We start from the raw sequence: 15293 nt of genomic DNA on the forward strand, positions 1-15293 counted from the left end.
TGCTGCTGAAGGGAGGGGGAGCTGCCCCCATCCTCGGGTGCTGCCAACCATGGCAGCCCTTCCCTGGAGCCACCAGCAGCAGCCCTGGGCTGCAGAGCTCTGCCCACACAGAGGGCTGGGGCTGTCCCAGGGGCTGTCCCCTCACCCCCAGCCCTGCCAGGGGGTGGGAGGAGGCTGATGGCCTCCCCTCACTGCTGCTCAGGGCTCTGCTCCCCAGCCTGCAGCTCCCTGCTCCTGCCCCTCACCAGCAAAGATCTGCCAGCAGCCAGGTTTGACCCCTTCCTTCCCAAAGAGCAGCCCAGCTCCAGGAGGAGGCCCTGAGACCCCACACTCCCAAGCACCCAGCAGCTATGGGGGGCAGCCCAGCACCCCAAACCTGCAGTAATGGGGATGTCAGCCCTTGAAAAGGGGCTGGGGCAGCAGTGAGGAGTGGGGTCTGCACTGAGCTTGGAGGGCCTCAGCACTGGGACCATCAGGCTCAATCCAGCTTGTTTAGATTTCCCTGGAGCCTCTGATCTCCTTAGCTTATCACACATCCAATCCCCATCTGTTAACTACTCAGATTTTGGTGCTTCCCTTTGTCTGCTGTCAGTGATTTAAGGGTGGGAATGAGCAACAGCAAAACAAGCCCTGGGGTGAAGGTGCAGGGCAGAGCAGTCCAGGCCTGGGTGGGTGGGCATGGGATGATGGCTGAGGCCCCACCAGCAACTCACCCTGGGACAAATGTCACCCTTTTGGTGACACACAGCTGGCAAAACCTGGTGCAAAGGACAAGCATCCAACATGGATACATATATCACTTGCAGCAAGTGAAATGGGGAGCCACAGGGAGAGGAAGTGAGGGGTAGGATGTGCTAGAATATCTGTAAAAATGGCCCCAGTGAGCTGGAGACTGAGGAGGAAGAAATCCCTGCTGTGAACATCACACTCCTCCCAGCAAAAGCCTCGGGATGCTCGTGGTGAAGTCCCCAGCTGAAACTGCCACCTCACACGGGCCAGGAGGGGCTGTGGAGAGCTCAGCTGCTGCTGCAGCCTGGTCCTGAACTGTGCTGCAGGGACTGGACACATCCCCAAGGCAGGAAAAGGACCTTGGGGAGTTCACAGCTGCTCCCTGCCATGCCCCTGCTGATGGCTGCCTTGCCCCAGCTGCAGGAAGGGGGCTCCTGTTCTCACAGGAACAACCCTGTGTGTGTCAATGTCCCCAGGGATGCATCCTGGCTGCTGAGATGTAAAGGCCACTGAGCTTTATCCTCTGTTTTATCTTCCTTTATCCTTCCTTCCATCTTTATCCTATCCTTTATCTTCCAGCCCATTACAGCTCACAGCCCTGGCACCATCCACCCCTGGCACCCTCACAGGCTGTGCTCAGCTCTCCTGGCAGCTCTCCATCAAGGAAACAACTGGAGAACAGCAAGAATGCCATGACATTGTTGACACAAGGAGAAAAGAGGCAGAACAGTGGCATGCTGGGAGCTGGGAGGCAAGGCTGGGCATTTGGACCAGCTCCAGCCACTTGGTGCCCAAGCTGCTGAAATCCTTCCCAGAGCAGAGGAGCAGTCAGGCCTGACAGGGCAAAGGTGACACTGCAGAGTTCAGGGCACCCTCCTCTGTCCAGGCAGCAGAGCTCAGGGGATGTCACCAGGGCACAGCCACCCCTGGGTGTCACCCAGGCAGCACAGAACAGCACCTCCAGAAGGGCCACCCTGCCCTGCTGACTGCATGCCCACCCTTCCCAGCAAGGCAGACAGAGCTCCCCTCCCTGGCCTCTTCTTCACTGGCTGAAGTCAGGGTGTGAAACTCCTGCCTGCCCCTTGTCACAGACATCTTTTCATTAAAAATCCTTTCCTTAGGATTTTTTCCTCCTGAGAAGCTGAGAGGCCTCAGGAACAAAATGGAAACAAGGATTATCTGCTGCTGTGGAATGCAACAGGTGCATCTGGGATTGGGCTCATGTGGTTGTTTCTAATTAATGGCCAAGTCAGCTGGCTCAGACAGAGAGTCTGAGACACAAACCTTTGTTATCATTCCTTCTTATTCTATTCTTAGCCAGCCTTCTGATGAAATCCTTTCTTCTATTCTTTTAGTATAGTTTTAGTGTAATATATATCATAAAATAATAAATCAGCCTCCTGAAAATGGAGTCAGATCCTCATCTCTTCCCTCAACCTGAGACCCCTGTGAACACGGTCACAGCCCCTCACCCCTGCTTTCCAGCAAGTGCAAGGAGTATTTACCACCCAGGCCCACCACAAGAAAGATGTGTCATTTTGTCACCAATTTGTGGCTGGATATCTTTAATCTTCAAGATACATCACAGAGACCTGAGGAGGAAGAGAAGAGCCAGCAGCAGGAACTCTAAACCCCCTGTTTGGGAGGGAGCCAGAGGAGTGCCATGGACACTGCTGGCTTTTCCAGCCTGCAGAGTAATGCTTCCTGCCAAATGCTGCCCAAAAAGCTGCCTCTGATCTTTTGAGTGATTTGTTTACAGAATGAAGATGAGCATGAAAATGCATCAGCAGGTGCCAGAGCCCCAACTCCAGAGAGTTCCCTTTGGCAGGGCACACCAGGCTCCTGTGTCCCACTGTGACATCCCAGTGCTGTGATCCCAGTGAAGGGACAGACTGGCACCAGGGAGGACCCTGGAAAGCTTCACTCTGCCCCTGGGCTGAGCTTAGCCCCAGCATGCAGCAGCCACTAGTGAGCAGCTGGAGGGGGCACAAGCTGCTGAGAGCAGGCAGGGAGCAATGCTGAACAATCCTGCACAGGCTGGAGAGGGGCCAAGGGCCAGTTTGGCCCTGCACATGGGGAAGCTTCTGGTGCCTTGTGCCAGCAGCAAAGCCCTCACCCCATGGAGGGTTACACCCTGTGGCCAGCTGGGCTTGCTCACAGCTTGGCAGCCACTGCTCACATCAGCCTGAACCTGTGTGGGATCTCATCCCTTTCCCATCCCAGCTCAAGGGATGAGATGTGCCTTTCCCATCCCCTCAGGGGCCACTGTGCCCTTTGTCATTGCTCACCCACCTCCCCCATCCCACCAGCCCTCACTGCAAAGAGTGGCAGGAGGCCTGAGCTCTCAGCCTGCTCCACCCCAGGCCCTTCTGTTCCTTTCCTTGGGATCACACAGTGGATGGTGAGTGCAGGGCTGCTGCTCCCCATCCCCCAGGGTGTTCCCCATCCCCTGGTTCCTCCAGCTGCAGCCTCCTGGTGTTTGTTTCCTGCTGTGGCATGTCCATTGTGCTGGATTTAGCTTTTGGGTTGGTTTCAGACTCTTCTTGTCTGGCTCTGTAGGATTCTTTTCCTCCTTCCCCACTGCCTGCCCAACCTGCATCTTGCCCCTGGGTGTCCCTGCTGTGCCAGGGCCCCAGGCTCTGAGCAGGATCACAGAAATGCACACTGCAGACACAGGGCATTCATTCACTTGTGACATTCTTGTGCTGGGACAAAACACAACCCAGGCTCTGGACAAGGCTTGGGCTCCTGCTCACCCCACTGACAGCAAACCCAGTGTCCCACACAGTCCTTGACACACTAAGGCCATGGCTAGGAAGCTTCTCTCCCTCCAGGCAGCAGCAGCATAGCACAGGTGAACCTTCACCCAAGGAGAAAGAAAAGGTTCTGAGAAATACAATCTTCAGTTCTTAAAACACTTCAGTATTTAAATAGGCAAATACTCTTGTGCAAATGATGCTCAGACACGTGTAAGACACAGAGAACAGCACTGGGTGCTCTCAGGTGCACCACAGCCAAAATCCTCACAGGGAGGGGTGGTGTGAAGCTCCTGGCAGGCCCCAGACAGGACAGAGGACTGCAGACACCAAAGTGCTGTCACACAGCTCGAGGCAGTGTCACACACTGACCAGGGCATGGGCTCAGGTTTCATTTTTCAGGTCTGATCTCAGCCTCCTGTACCTGCCATTCTCACAGGGTGGTGCAGCTGGGCCATCAGGAGCTCCAGAGATGTGACACCAGCAGGTGTGACAGCACAGGCCTGGCAGCAGCAGGAACCAGAGGCACAGCTGAACACACACAGCACCTCTGACAGCCTTTAATCTCTGCAGGCACCCAGGGTCACACAGCTGTGCCAAGGAGGGGACACATCCCAGTCCAGAGTCCAGGACTGTGCTCACTTGCCAGGCACTGTGCAGGAGGTGTTGGCTGAGGGGGCACATCAAGAGCTCCTGCAAGGTCACCCTGAGTGGCCTGGCCCAGGCTGTGTCCCCAGAGGCATCCAGAGGGCACAGACTATGCCAGCCAGGGCACTGTGTGTCTGAAGGTCACGCTGGCACAGGGGCCAGCTCTTGGCCTGTGACGCTGCCGGCCATTCCCCGTGCCTGAAGGTCACTCTGGCAGGGTGCAATGTCACAGCCCGAACAGCAGATGCGGGGCGGGGCAGGGCCCACCCCCAGCCCGCTGCCAGCCCCTGGTGACACCGCACAGCTGGGGGGACACCCCGGGGGCCGCCCCGCCGTCACTTGAGGCCGTAGATGAGAGCCACCCCCAGGACGAAGAGGAGCCCGATGGAGAGATCCGAGAGGGCCCGGAGGCGTCCCTGTGCCGCGTACTCCTCCCGCTGGAGCCTCAGCTGCTCCCTCCGCGCCCGCAGCATCTGCTCCCGCTGCAGTTGCTCCCCGTAGTGCGCACGGTAGAAGGCGTCGAAGTCGAAGGGGGTCGGGCCGGGCCCCGGGCGGGCGGCGGGGGCGCGGGGCGGTGACGGGGCGGCGGCGGGAGCGCGGCCCGAGGGCCGGGGCGCGTCGCGCAGCTCGGCGGCGCTCAGCAGCCCGCGGTCGTACTTGCTGCGGAGCGCGGCGCTGCCCAGCACCCGGTAGGCCTCGCTGACGGCGGCGAAGCGAGCGGCCGCGGCCGCGCTGCCCGCGTTGCGGTCGGGGTGGTAGCGGAAGGACTGCTCGTAGTACGCCGTCTTGATCTGCGCCGCCGTGGCCGTGGACGGCACTCCCAGCACCTCGTAGAGATCGCGGCGCGGCCGCGGGGCTCCGGCACCGCCCGTCTGCGCGGCCCGGGAGGGCGGCGGGGCGAGGCCGGGCCGCGGGGCCGCGGGGAGGAGCGGCCGCAGCCGCCCGAGCACCGCCGGGCCCATGGCGGCCTCAGCGCCCGCCCGCCGCCATCACCAGCGCCGCGGCGCGGAACTGTGACGTCACAGGCGGAGGAATGACGTTACAGACCAGCGCCCACCGGGCGGGCATGGCGCTGTCGCTGGGCAGTGACGTCACGCAGTCGCAGCATGGCGGGCAGCGGCCGCCGGCCCGAGCACCGCGGGCCACCCGAGCTGGTGAGCGGCGGTGGGGGACCGGGACCGTCTGGGGGAACCGGGAATGTCTGGGGGGACACCGGGCATGCCTGAGGGGGGAATCGGGCACGTCTGCGGGGACTGGGCACGTCTGCGGGGACTGGGCACGTCTGCGGGGGGGAACCGGGCACGTCTGCGGGGGGGAACCGGGCTCCGCTGGGGGGTCCGGCCCTCACCGCGCCCGCCGCTCTCTCGTTGCAGTTCTACGATGAGGCCGAGGCGCGGAAATACACCCAGAAGTACGGCAGGACCGGCGCTGCGGGTGTCGTGGGGCGGGGAGGGGACTCGCCATGGGGCGGACACCGGGGGCACCCACCGGGGGTAGGGGTCGGTCCTGGGCCCTGCCGGGAGTCCTGGGGTCCGGGAGTGAGGGGCAGGGTCGGGTCCTGAGGGAGGCGAGGGGTGCTCGGGCCCTGCCGTGCGGGCCCTGCCGCGGGCGGTGCGGGTCCGCTCTCGCAGTGCTCGGGATGCCGCCCGTCCCTCACGCTGTGCTGTGCCGCAGCTCCCGCGTGGTGGAGATCCAGTCGCAGATGTCGGAGCGGGCTGTGGAGCTGCTGGGGCTGCCCGAGGACCGTGCCTGCCTCCTGCTGGATGTGGGGTGAGCGGGGCTCTGCCCAATTCCATGGCATATCTGGGGCTGCAGGGGTGCACGGGCAAGGGGGTGGCCATGTCCCAGTGCCTTTTGTGGGCTGGGGAGGAGGGACAGGCTGCTGTAACGTTGGTGTGTGTGGCCAGCAGAGCCTCAGAGCAGCCCCATGAGCTCAGCTCTTTCCCCTTTCCCCCCTCTAGCTGTGGCTCTGGGCTGAGTGGGGATTACATCTCTGAGGAGGGTCACTACTGGATTGGCATGGACATCAGCCCTGCCATGCTGGGTGAGCACAACCTTCCCTGAGACCCTCAGAGGCCCCAGGGCTGGGAGCTGAGTGCCTGAGCTGTGCTGTGTTCTGTGCAGATGTGGCCGTGGAGAGGGAGGTGGAAGGAGATCTCCTCCTTGCAGATGTGGGCCATGGCATTCCCTTCAGGCCTGGCATGTTTGATGGCTGTATCAGGTGAGTCTGTGCCTGTAGCTGAGCTCTCCTGACACCCCCAGAACTGCACAGTCCTCGTGGTGCACACCTGGTAGATCACAGCTGAGAGGGACTGGCCTTGTCAGCCTTGGCTCATCACTCCAGGACAAACCTCCAGAACTCTGGATGGTAGAAACACCTTGTGACAGCTGCTTTCCAGGTGATGCTTGTCCTTTGTGCTGCTGAGCTAGGAATTTTGTTGAAGGGAAGAAAGTAAAGCTGGGGATATTATCAGGATGGCTGAGACCTGCTCCAAGGAGGAGAACAAAGTATAAAGTGGCAGAGCTTAGAGAAGTCAGTCCCTGGATCAAGGTTTGGTGTTTGGCTTTGGGATCAGGGGGACAGAGGGACTTACCTGCTCAGAGAACAGCTGGGAGGAAGCAAGGGCTGTCCTTTGCTGAGCTAAAAGCTCTGGTGTAAATTGTTCTTTGGGAAAACCTGCTTGGCCAGGCAAGGGACACAGCTGAGCTCTCCAGTGCTGCTCAGGAGCTGTAATGCTTGGAGTAGGAGTAATGGGGGGAACATTTAGGTGAGATAAAGAGAGGAAATTCTTCCCTGTGAGGGTAGGGAGGCCTCCAGGTTGCCCAGGGCAGCTGTGGCTGCTCCATCCCTGGATGTGTCCAAGGCCAGGTTGGACAGAGCTTGGAGCAACCTGGGATAGTGGGAGGTGTTCCTGCCCATGGCAAGGGCTGGAACAAGCTGACCTTTAGGGTCCCTTCCAACCCAAACCATTCTGTCATTCTATGATTTGAGCACTTGGACTAAAGGGGATGCTTGATGATGCTTTTGTCCTTTAACTTATGCACCTTGTTAAGTTTTGTGAGTCTCCAGAGGGGTTTGTGTAGCTATGAAACAGAAGGCAGAGCAACACAGAGGAAATGAAATGATTTCCCTGAGGCCCAGCACATGCCTAGTGCAGGAATTCAGCTCAAGGGAGGTGACAAGCTCTGTGAAGGAAACAATAACTCTGTCCTGAGGGTCTCATTTTCCCTCTCAGTATTTCTGCAGTGCAGTGGCTCTGTAATGCTGACAAGAAGTCACACAGCCCCCCCAAACGCCTCTACAGATTCTTCTCCACTCTCTACACTGCCCTGGTAAGTGCCACCCTCCACCAGCCACATCTCTGCTGCTCTTATGGCTTAGCTCTTTAGAAGATACTTCAAGTCAGGTTGTTTTAAGTAAATTAAGTCCTGCTCTGAAGCAGGACTGGCAGGAGCAGCCACTGCCTGCCTTCCTGCCTGGTGCTGCTGCTCATCAAGGTTGGACTTGATGGTCTTGGTGGTCTTTCCCAAACCTAGCAGTTCATGATTCTGGGATAGCTGCTGTTCCCCTGTGCCTCACTGGCTCTGTGGGCTGAGCAGCTCTCCTGGGAGCTTTGTCCTGGAGGTTTTGAGGAGGAGGGAGCTCATGTTTGGGGCTGGGATGGTGACCCAGAGGGGTCAGGGGAGTGATCAGCTCTGTCTCCTGCAGGCCCGAGGATCCCGAGCTGTGCTGCAGCTGTACCCCGAGAACTCAGAGCAGGTATCAGTCAGCTGGGAGGGGTTCTGGCACAGAAATAAATCATTTACTGTTTGCATCCTGTTCTTCCACATCCAGGCAGTGTCTCTGTCCCCCCCTGCCACTTCTAGAGCTCTTCAGGAGCCCATAAAAATAACCTGTAAGGAGGATACCTTGTGCAGGTTCTGTTGTTTCATAGATTTACAGGAATTTATAGGATTTGTAGATTTATGTGCTCTTTGTTGAAGGAGTGACAAAACTATTTTTTTTGTCCCTTTAAAAAAGAAATAAGTTCAGAAGTTTTTCTTCTTAATTAAGTGAAAAAAAATTTCATAAGACTTAAAAGACTTCACCTCAAATTTAAAAATAGCTAATTAGACAAAAGCCAAAAAGTCCTGCCTAAGCAATTTACTAGAAAAAGAAGAGAAGAAACTAATTGCTTTTGTGAGGTGTTCTACCAGGGGCAGGAGGGCCTCTTGCACCTAGCTCAGTTTTTCTCTGTAAAAAGTTTTGTTATTTTGCCTTTTATTAAAACCTTTTTGTTTCCAACACGACCACAGAAGCCCTCCTGCTGATTTTATGCCTTCTAAGATAGCTGAGCTATCTTAGGTGTGAAATAGATCTCCAAAAGCTTATGAAGCTGGTTTGAGGAAACACATATTTCATAGATTGTCTTGGGCTGAGTCTTAAAATTAAAATAGCAAGGAATTGGTGTGTGGATGGGAGTGCAGAACCAGGAGATGGGTGCAGAGCTTAGCAGGAGGAGGAGCAGTCCCTCTTGGGAATGCCCAGCCTGGTGTGGTGCTCCCAGAGGTCTCTTGGGCTTTCCTGGGGGATGGCTGCTCATTAACTTTGCACCTGCTGCTTTTCCCAGCTGGAGCTCATCACTGCCCAGGCCATGAGAGCTGGATTTACAGGGGGAATGGTGGTGGATTACCCCAACAGTGCCAAAGCCAAGAAGTGAGTCCTGCATCTCTGTCTGTGTTTGGGGTGAAGCCTGGGTTTAGCAGTGTTTTTTTGTTTTTTTCTTTTTGTTTTTCCCTTCCCCTGAGCTGTTCTCTCTCCCATTATGCAGTTCTGGACAGAGGTTAAAGCTTAGATCTGACTCTGTTATAAACCATCTCAGTCTTGCCTGGGGACTGAGACTCACATGCTGAATCCCACATTCATGCTCCTTATTCTTGTTCTTCCAGGTTCTTCCTCTGTCTCTTTGTTGGGACATCTGGCACATTACCAAAGGTGAGGCCTCCATGAGGCAGCAGAGCTGCTGTCCTGGGTGATGTGGAGGAGCTGTGGGCAGTGTGGGAGCCAAACAGCTCTGAGAGTGCAGATGTGACTTCACTGATACATTTTCTGCCAGTCACCAAGCCCTGCTCTCATATAACCAGAGACTGGTTTGGGTTGGAAGGGACCTTACAGCTCCTCTTGTTCCAAACCCCTGCCATGGCCAGGGACACCTTCCACTGTCCCAGGCTGCTCCAAGCCCTGTCCAAGCTGGCCTTGGGCACTTGCAGGGATGGGGCAGCCACAGCTGCTCTGGGCACCCTGTGCCAGGGGCTCACCACCCTCAGAGGGGAGAATTTCTTCCCATATCCAATCTAACCCTTCCCTCTTTAAAGCTGTTCTGCCTCTTTTTTTGCCATGATTTCTGAAAGACCAGTTTGTCCCTGCTCTGGTCCTTTGCAGATCCCTGCATTCCCCTTAGTTTTGATGAGCTGTGCCTGCTCCAGAGGAGAACACAAGTTCCCAATTTTGCTTTCCAGGGCCTTGGTACCGAGTGTGCCAGTGAGGAGCCACACCAGGCAAAGTTCACCAATGAGAGGTATCGTGGGGGGGTGAGGCTGCAGGGTCTCCCTGCACAGTGGGGGCCCTGGAGGGCTGAGCTTTACTGGGGACCACACTCCCACAATGGGAGGGGAAGGACAGGGAGGACTCACAGCAGCCCAGGAGACAACTGCTTTATCTTCCCAAGGGACATGGGGAACAAAACTCGTTATTTCCCAGGGGCTGTAGGTGATTACCTAGAGCTGTAGGTGAGCAGTCAGGTGTGCTTTCTGTCCTGCACTGGGCTCTTCAGCTGATGCCAGGGTCTGGCAGAGGGAATGTTTACAGTGCTCATGATGGCCATGGAGGCAGGCTGCAGTGCCTGAGTCCTGGCATTCCCTTTTTTTCTCCTGTCCAGGTCCTAGCAGTGGCCTGGGGGGTTTCTGCTGCTGGCCCTGTCTCTTCCCACAGCAGTGGTGCAGGGAGGAGCCCCTCTTGCAGCCATTGGGAGAGACAGAACAAAAACCAGAGGAATGTTGTCATGGCTGCCAGGAGCTTGTGGCTGCCATGTTTTCCTGCCTCTTACATTGCTGTTCTCTGCTCACTCAGTGTAAGGGCTGTCTGGTCTTGGAGAGCAGTAGCAGAGCTGGGAACGTTGTAGGAACCCTGAATTTGTCTGCCTTGCTTGGAGTAGAGCAGACAAGGGGAAGGTGGTTGTGCACGAGCCTGTAATGCCCTGAGACCCCAGAGAGCAGCATGGTGCTGGTGTGACACAGGGTATGGCCTGGGGGAATTCATGGGTCAGGATCCCTGAGCCAGGGCTGGAATCAGCCTCCTCCAGTGCTGGCTCAGCCTCTTGGCCAGGGGTGGTGGGAGGGAAACTCACTACTTCTGTGACCCAGTTCTGGGTGACAATCCTCTGGGGCAGAGAAATGTGCCCCCACACCTCAGTTCCTCTCCAGCTGCTGCCCCTCTCCCCCAGGACACGGTTCAGGAATGTCAAGGGCAAGTCTGTGAAGAAAAGCCGGGACTGGATCCTGGAGAAGAAGGAGCGCAGACGGCGCCAGGGCAAGTGAGTCCAGCTGAGTCCTGCCTCAGAGGCTGTCACCTGCTGTCACTGCCCAGCCTCCTGCCACAAACCTGCTCCCTTCCCCTCCCGAGTGCCCTGCAGGTGGTGCTGAGCTGTTCCCTGCTCTTCCCACAGGGAGGTGCGGGCAGACACGAAATACACGGGGCGGAAACGCCGTCCTCGCTTCTGAACTGCTCTGGACGCTGCTGCCATGGAAGGTGGCACGTGGGTGCCTCCAGAGAGCCTCCTGTGGATGGCACAGATGGCACCCCACACCTGGGGACTTGATGGAACTGGTCATTGTGGCTCTTAAAGGTGCAAACTGGCGCAGGTGCTGCCGAACAGCAAAGCTTCCAGCCCTGTTGCCCTGGTGAAGGTGCAGACAGCGCTCTGGCACTGCTGCTGGGCAGTGCTCTACAGTGCCATCACTTCCCTTCCTGAGTGCAGTGAGCCAGCTGAGCTCCAGGTAAGCCAGGATGTGATACCCAGTTCCTCACTAAAGAGTCAAAGAGTTGCAAGTGTTTGCTGGTGTCCTGTGTCCTGCCCTTGGTGCTGGGAATATTGAGGTGGGAATGGGGTACCTCATTCCCTGCCAGCTTCGCCTCTGCCTGCAGAGGGTCCACACTGTCAGGGTGTAGTTCCATGAGGACAAAGTTGCTCCTGACTCCTCAAGTGTTATTCCAGTAGCCATTTACTCTTGTTGGTGCTTGGCACCAAGCCCACCCCGTTTGCTTTAATGCTTCCAAGGGGCTGGGACTGACTGAACCCCCCCATCACCTCTTCCCTTCCCCTGAAACAAGGAGAGGTTCCAACCAGAGCTTTACAGTTACAAATGTTTATTCTACATAAAAATTCCACAAAATGGGAAGCTGTTTTGCACCCAAAGCCTCAGGAGAAGAAAGGAATGCTAGCAGGAAGGGAAAGAGGGAAGGAGAAGAGAGGCAACATACAGTGTCATCCAGCCCAGTGAGACAGAGCAAGCCAGGGTCAAGATCCACATAGAAAACAAGGACACTTAGCTCACAGTACAGCAACAGTAGAACTCCACGGGGGGCTCGGAAAGCCTTCAAGTACATTAATTACAAAAAAAAAAAACAAAGAAAAAACCAAAACCCAAAAGAAAAAACCAATCCCCAGTTCGAGTGCAAGCTGTGCGTGCCCCACACTGCTCATGGAATACTGCATCAACACGCTCCCGGCGTGGGGAGGGCAGGTGGCACCTGGAACAGAGGTGGTGGAACCCAAAGGACAAGCGGGTGCAGGTCGGGGGCTGGAAAGAAAAGGTGAAACGTCTTCCCAAAGCACAACCACGCTTTTGGTGATTTGGTCTGTACATGCAACGACAGGTAGGTGAAAAGGAACTCAATGGGGCTTCCCGTAGTGCAGGGGTAATTATTGCACCAAAACACCCTCCCCTCACAGCGAGGACAGTGTGAGCCTGCCTGTGGGGCAGCAGTGGCTCCTCGTCTCCCTGCCTTTGGAGCCCAGCACTGCTGCTGCCCACAGGATCCCAGCAAAGTGCCAGTGGCCCTGACTGGCCCCATCTGACTCCTGCTGCTGTGGGGGCTGCTGGCAGGGGTGGTGCCAACAAGGAGCAAGGGCCAAGAACCCCCCTTGAGGCAGTGCCTGGCCTTGTGCCTTGACAGGGGTGCCACAGCCCTGATGTCAGGTGAGCTTGTGCCACTAAAGCCGCTGCCTGGAAGAGAAAAAAGTCACCTTGTGCTAGCAGTTGGCATGGCTGCAGGGCAGGAGCCTGGGAGGAGGGCTCTCCTGCCTGCCCAGTGTTATTGCTTCCTGGAGGGGCCCTGGGGCTCTTGCTGGCCTGGCAGAGCAAGCATGGAGGGCAGTGGCAGGGAGCTGCTGAGGGACAGAAGCATGGCCACTCCCTTTTCCTGCAGCCAGACGTGTCCCCCTGGAGCAGAGCCCCTGCCCTTGCCTGCCTCCTAGCCCTGCCTGCACGGTCCTGGTGCCCCAAGCCCTTCAGTGCCTGCAGGCTGCAGTGCTGGAGCTCACATCAGTGCTGTGGGACTGTGAAAGAAGGGGGCTCTGGGCTGGGCTGTTCCCATGGCTGCACCCCGAGGGGCTGGGACTGGGCAGAGTGGGGAACCAGGCTGGACCCCCTTGCCCACGGGAGCTGCAAGCAGCAGGGGGCTCTGTGTGGGGGGACCAAGGTGACAGTGGCAGAGAAGCCGTGTCAGGGCTGGCCCTGGGGCAGGCAGCACTCTGTGGCTGCAGCCTCTGCCTCTCCCCTGCACCCAGGGGCACCACACACAGCCAGTGCCTGAGCCACAGCACCCTGCCAGCTTGTGGAGCAGCCCTGCCCTGGTGCTGGTGGGAGCTAGGAGGTGACACTGCCCAAGGCTGGAATACTGGCTGCCATCAAGTGTCCCTTTTCTGCTACCAGCCCCTGTCCCAGAGTGGCAGTGAGTCCTACCTGGGGACACCTGTGGTGCTTTGGCATGTGCACAGGCCAGCCAGAGCCCTGGGGTCTGCAGAGGAAGGTGAGGGCAGAGCCCTGTCCCTAGCCTGAGGCAAACGGGCATTGGCAGTTGCCAGTGAGACCCCACAGCAGCTGTGCCATGGGCATGGCAGAGGGCACAGGGCACCCAGGCTGTCCCACAGCTCCCCACTGAGCAGGTGCCTCACTGGATGGCTGGGCAGGAGGGCACGGTGCCAGGAGGTGGCAAACAGGCAGGCAGGCACTGGCCTGTTCAGAGCCAGACTGGAGACAGGAGGAGGGAGGCTGCTGCTCCTGGCTGGCAGGGGGCTGGATGCAGCAAGGGCTGCTCCTGGCACCACAACAGGAGAGAGCCCAACTGCTTCTAACCCCCAGCCATAGGTATGGAAAAGCAAGGCTGGAGCAGCCCTGCTCGCAGCTGAGTGCTGCCAGGGGCTGTGGACATCAGCAACAGCCCCAAACCCTGGCAGGCAGAGTCCAGCCTGTGGGCAAGAGCAGCCAGGGCACCGTGTGCCAGGGCTGAGAGCACTGCCATGAGGCTGTGCTGCAGGATGAGCAGCCAGGGAAATTCACTGGCCTTGGACTCTCTGTGCCACCCTGCCCTGTCAAGCCAGCATCCAGGAGCAGCACTGGCCCCCACGTGCCCTATTCCTGTCCCCAGGCAGCTGTGATGGCCCCAAGCAGCAGCTCCTTATCCCACACTGCTCCATCAGGCACCTCCAGCCTTTGGCACCCTACTGGGGCGAGGGCTCATGTAGGGAGGGGAGGAGTGGCAGGGTTGGAGCCCCAGAGCCAGACACAGTCACTGGCCAGGCAGGGCTGGGCAGAGCACACCCCTGGGGAAGGGCCCCGGAGAGAAGCAGCCCGAGGGAAGGTGTTTGCAAGCACAGATGCGGCCGACAGACATGAGAGCTGGAGGTGATGGGCAAGCTGGGGAGGCTGACTGGGCACCACACTCCCGAGGACCCCTGACCCCATCATCCCTCCCTCCCTCCCTGCTCCTGTCACTAACACTGCCCAGCACAGGTTGAGCAGCAGCAGCCCCCCCGCCCACCCAGCCGGTCCCAGCCTCCCCCCAGCCTGCAGCAGTGATGAGAGCTCGGGTTTCCCCCCACCAGGGTCCCCCTCGCAGCCATCACCAGGGCCGGCCCCCGCCCGCCCCGGGGCCGGAGCTCCCTCCACACAGACGCACCGCACCGCACACACAGCGTCACAAACAACCATGCATGAAACTGAAATGCTGCTGGGAGGCTCCGGGGCTGCGCGGGGGGCTCCGGGCGGCTGCAGCCCCACGGCACGCGCGGCTCCATCCATCGCACACTGACAGTCCCGGGGGCAGCCTAGCCGAAAATGCCGCCGAAGGTGGAGGCGATGACGATGCCCAGGATCACACAGCAGATTATGATCATGATCTTCTTCTGCTCACGTGTCCCAGCAGCAGCAGGGAGAGAGGGGAGAGGGGATGGTGAGTGTTGAGGCAGGGTGGACCCAGGAGTTCAGAATGGCAGTCTGTCCTGCTCCCCTTTGCCCATGGTGGACCCAGGAGTTCAGAACGGCAGTCTGTCCTGCTCCCCTTTGCCCATGGTGGACCCAGGAGTTCAGAATGGCAGCCTGTCCTGCTCCCCTTTGCCCATGATGGGCTCTGAGCAGCATCTTGGGAGACAGAAGGGCCCTGGCAGTCCTGGGCAGGGAGTGACACTCCTGCTTCTGCCCTGAGCTGGCCTTCAGGTCCCCAAGCTGACACAGGAGCAGGACAGACAGCTGGCACTGTGCTCAGACTCTGAGCTGAACCATGACCTTTCCCTGTTTTTACTTTGCACGGGCTGTGGCTCTCACAGCATGTTGCTATCTTATTGCAAAAGCTCCATATTTTCTTGGTGATTCCTCATGGGCAGCTTTTCACAGCACTGACTCTTCTTCACAGCACAACTCACTCTTTTTCAGCATTGGACACAGCTGTGGCCTGTTTAAGGGCAGGCTTGCTCCTAATTGGTAATTAGTACAGCTGCAACTCCTCAGAGGTGAGATTACTTTCTGAACTATTTTCTTACATTCCATTTTCCCACAACAGCCTGCCTGGTCTAGGGGTCTCCTTGTCCGTTTTCCTCCCCCCAAGCCGCACCCCTGCCCTAT

At 58.0% G+C, this 15293-nt stretch overlaps 3 protein-coding genes and 1 non-coding gene across 6 annotated transcripts in view; 2 read left to right on the top strand and 2 right to left on the bottom strand.

Annotated features, from left to right (window-relative positions):
- Nucleotides 1-2277: 2277 nt before the first annotated feature.
- On the bottom strand, nucleotides 2278-5167 carry DNAJC30 (DnaJ heat shock protein family (Hsp40) member C30). Its single transcript, XM_071447976.1, has one exon. It carries the CDS (start codon nucleotides 5093-5095, stop codon nucleotides 4469-4471), a length of 627 nt encoding a protein of 208 aa, XP_071304077.1. The 5' UTR covers nucleotides 5096-5167; the 3' UTR covers nucleotides 2278-4468.
- BUD23 (BUD23 rRNA methyltransferase and ribosome maturation factor) lies at nucleotides 5130-11225 on the top strand. Of its 3 annotated transcripts, XM_071447968.1 has the most exons (12): nucleotides 5132-5287; nucleotides 5507-5544; nucleotides 5808-5903; nucleotides 6095-6177; nucleotides 6258-6354; nucleotides 7370-7466; nucleotides 7843-7893; nucleotides 8744-8829; nucleotides 9063-9108; nucleotides 9633-9691; nucleotides 10616-10705; nucleotides 10838-11225. In XM_071447968.1, the coding sequence occupies exons 1-12, from the start codon at nucleotides 5240-5242 to the stop codon at nucleotides 10890-10892; spliced, it is 846 nt and encodes a 281-aa protein (XP_071304069.1). In that variant the 5' UTR covers nucleotides 5132-5239; the 3' UTR covers nucleotides 10893-11225. The 3 variants fall into 3 exon arrangements, with proteins under 3 accessions (XP_071304070.1, XP_071304069.1, XP_071304071.1); XM_071447969.1 differs by lacking the exon at nucleotides 7843-7893 and having other exon boundaries at nucleotides 5130-5287; XM_071447970.1 differs by lacking the exon at nucleotides 5507-5544 and having other exon boundaries at nucleotides 5168-5287.
- LOC139600232 (small Cajal body-specific RNA 20) lies at nucleotides 10091-10223 on the top strand. Its single transcript, XR_011682457.1, has one exon. It is a non-coding gene; the product is annotated as a small Cajal body-specific RNA 20 (non-coding RNA).
- Nucleotides 11226-11521: 296 nt separating the features above from the next.
- Nucleotides 11522-15293, bottom strand: part of STX1A (syntaxin 1A) — a 72269-nt gene continuing 68497 nt past the window's right edge. Inside the window, exon 10 of the mRNA XM_071447967.1 lies at nucleotides 11522-14578. Coding sequence (XP_071304068.1) covers nucleotides 14501-14578 — 78 coding nt within the window. The 3' untranslated portion in view covers nucleotides 11522-14500. The remainder of the gene's footprint in view (nucleotides 14579-15293) is intronic.

The sequence above is a fragment of the Agelaius tricolor genome, unplaced genomic scaffold (genome assembly GCF_023055355.1).
Source record: "Agelaius tricolor isolate 1412-34295 unplaced genomic scaffold, bAgeTri1.0.p SCAF_25, whole genome shotgun sequence".
NCBI classification, from domain to species: Eukaryota; Metazoa; Chordata; class Aves; order Passeriformes; family Icteridae; genus Agelaius; species Agelaius tricolor.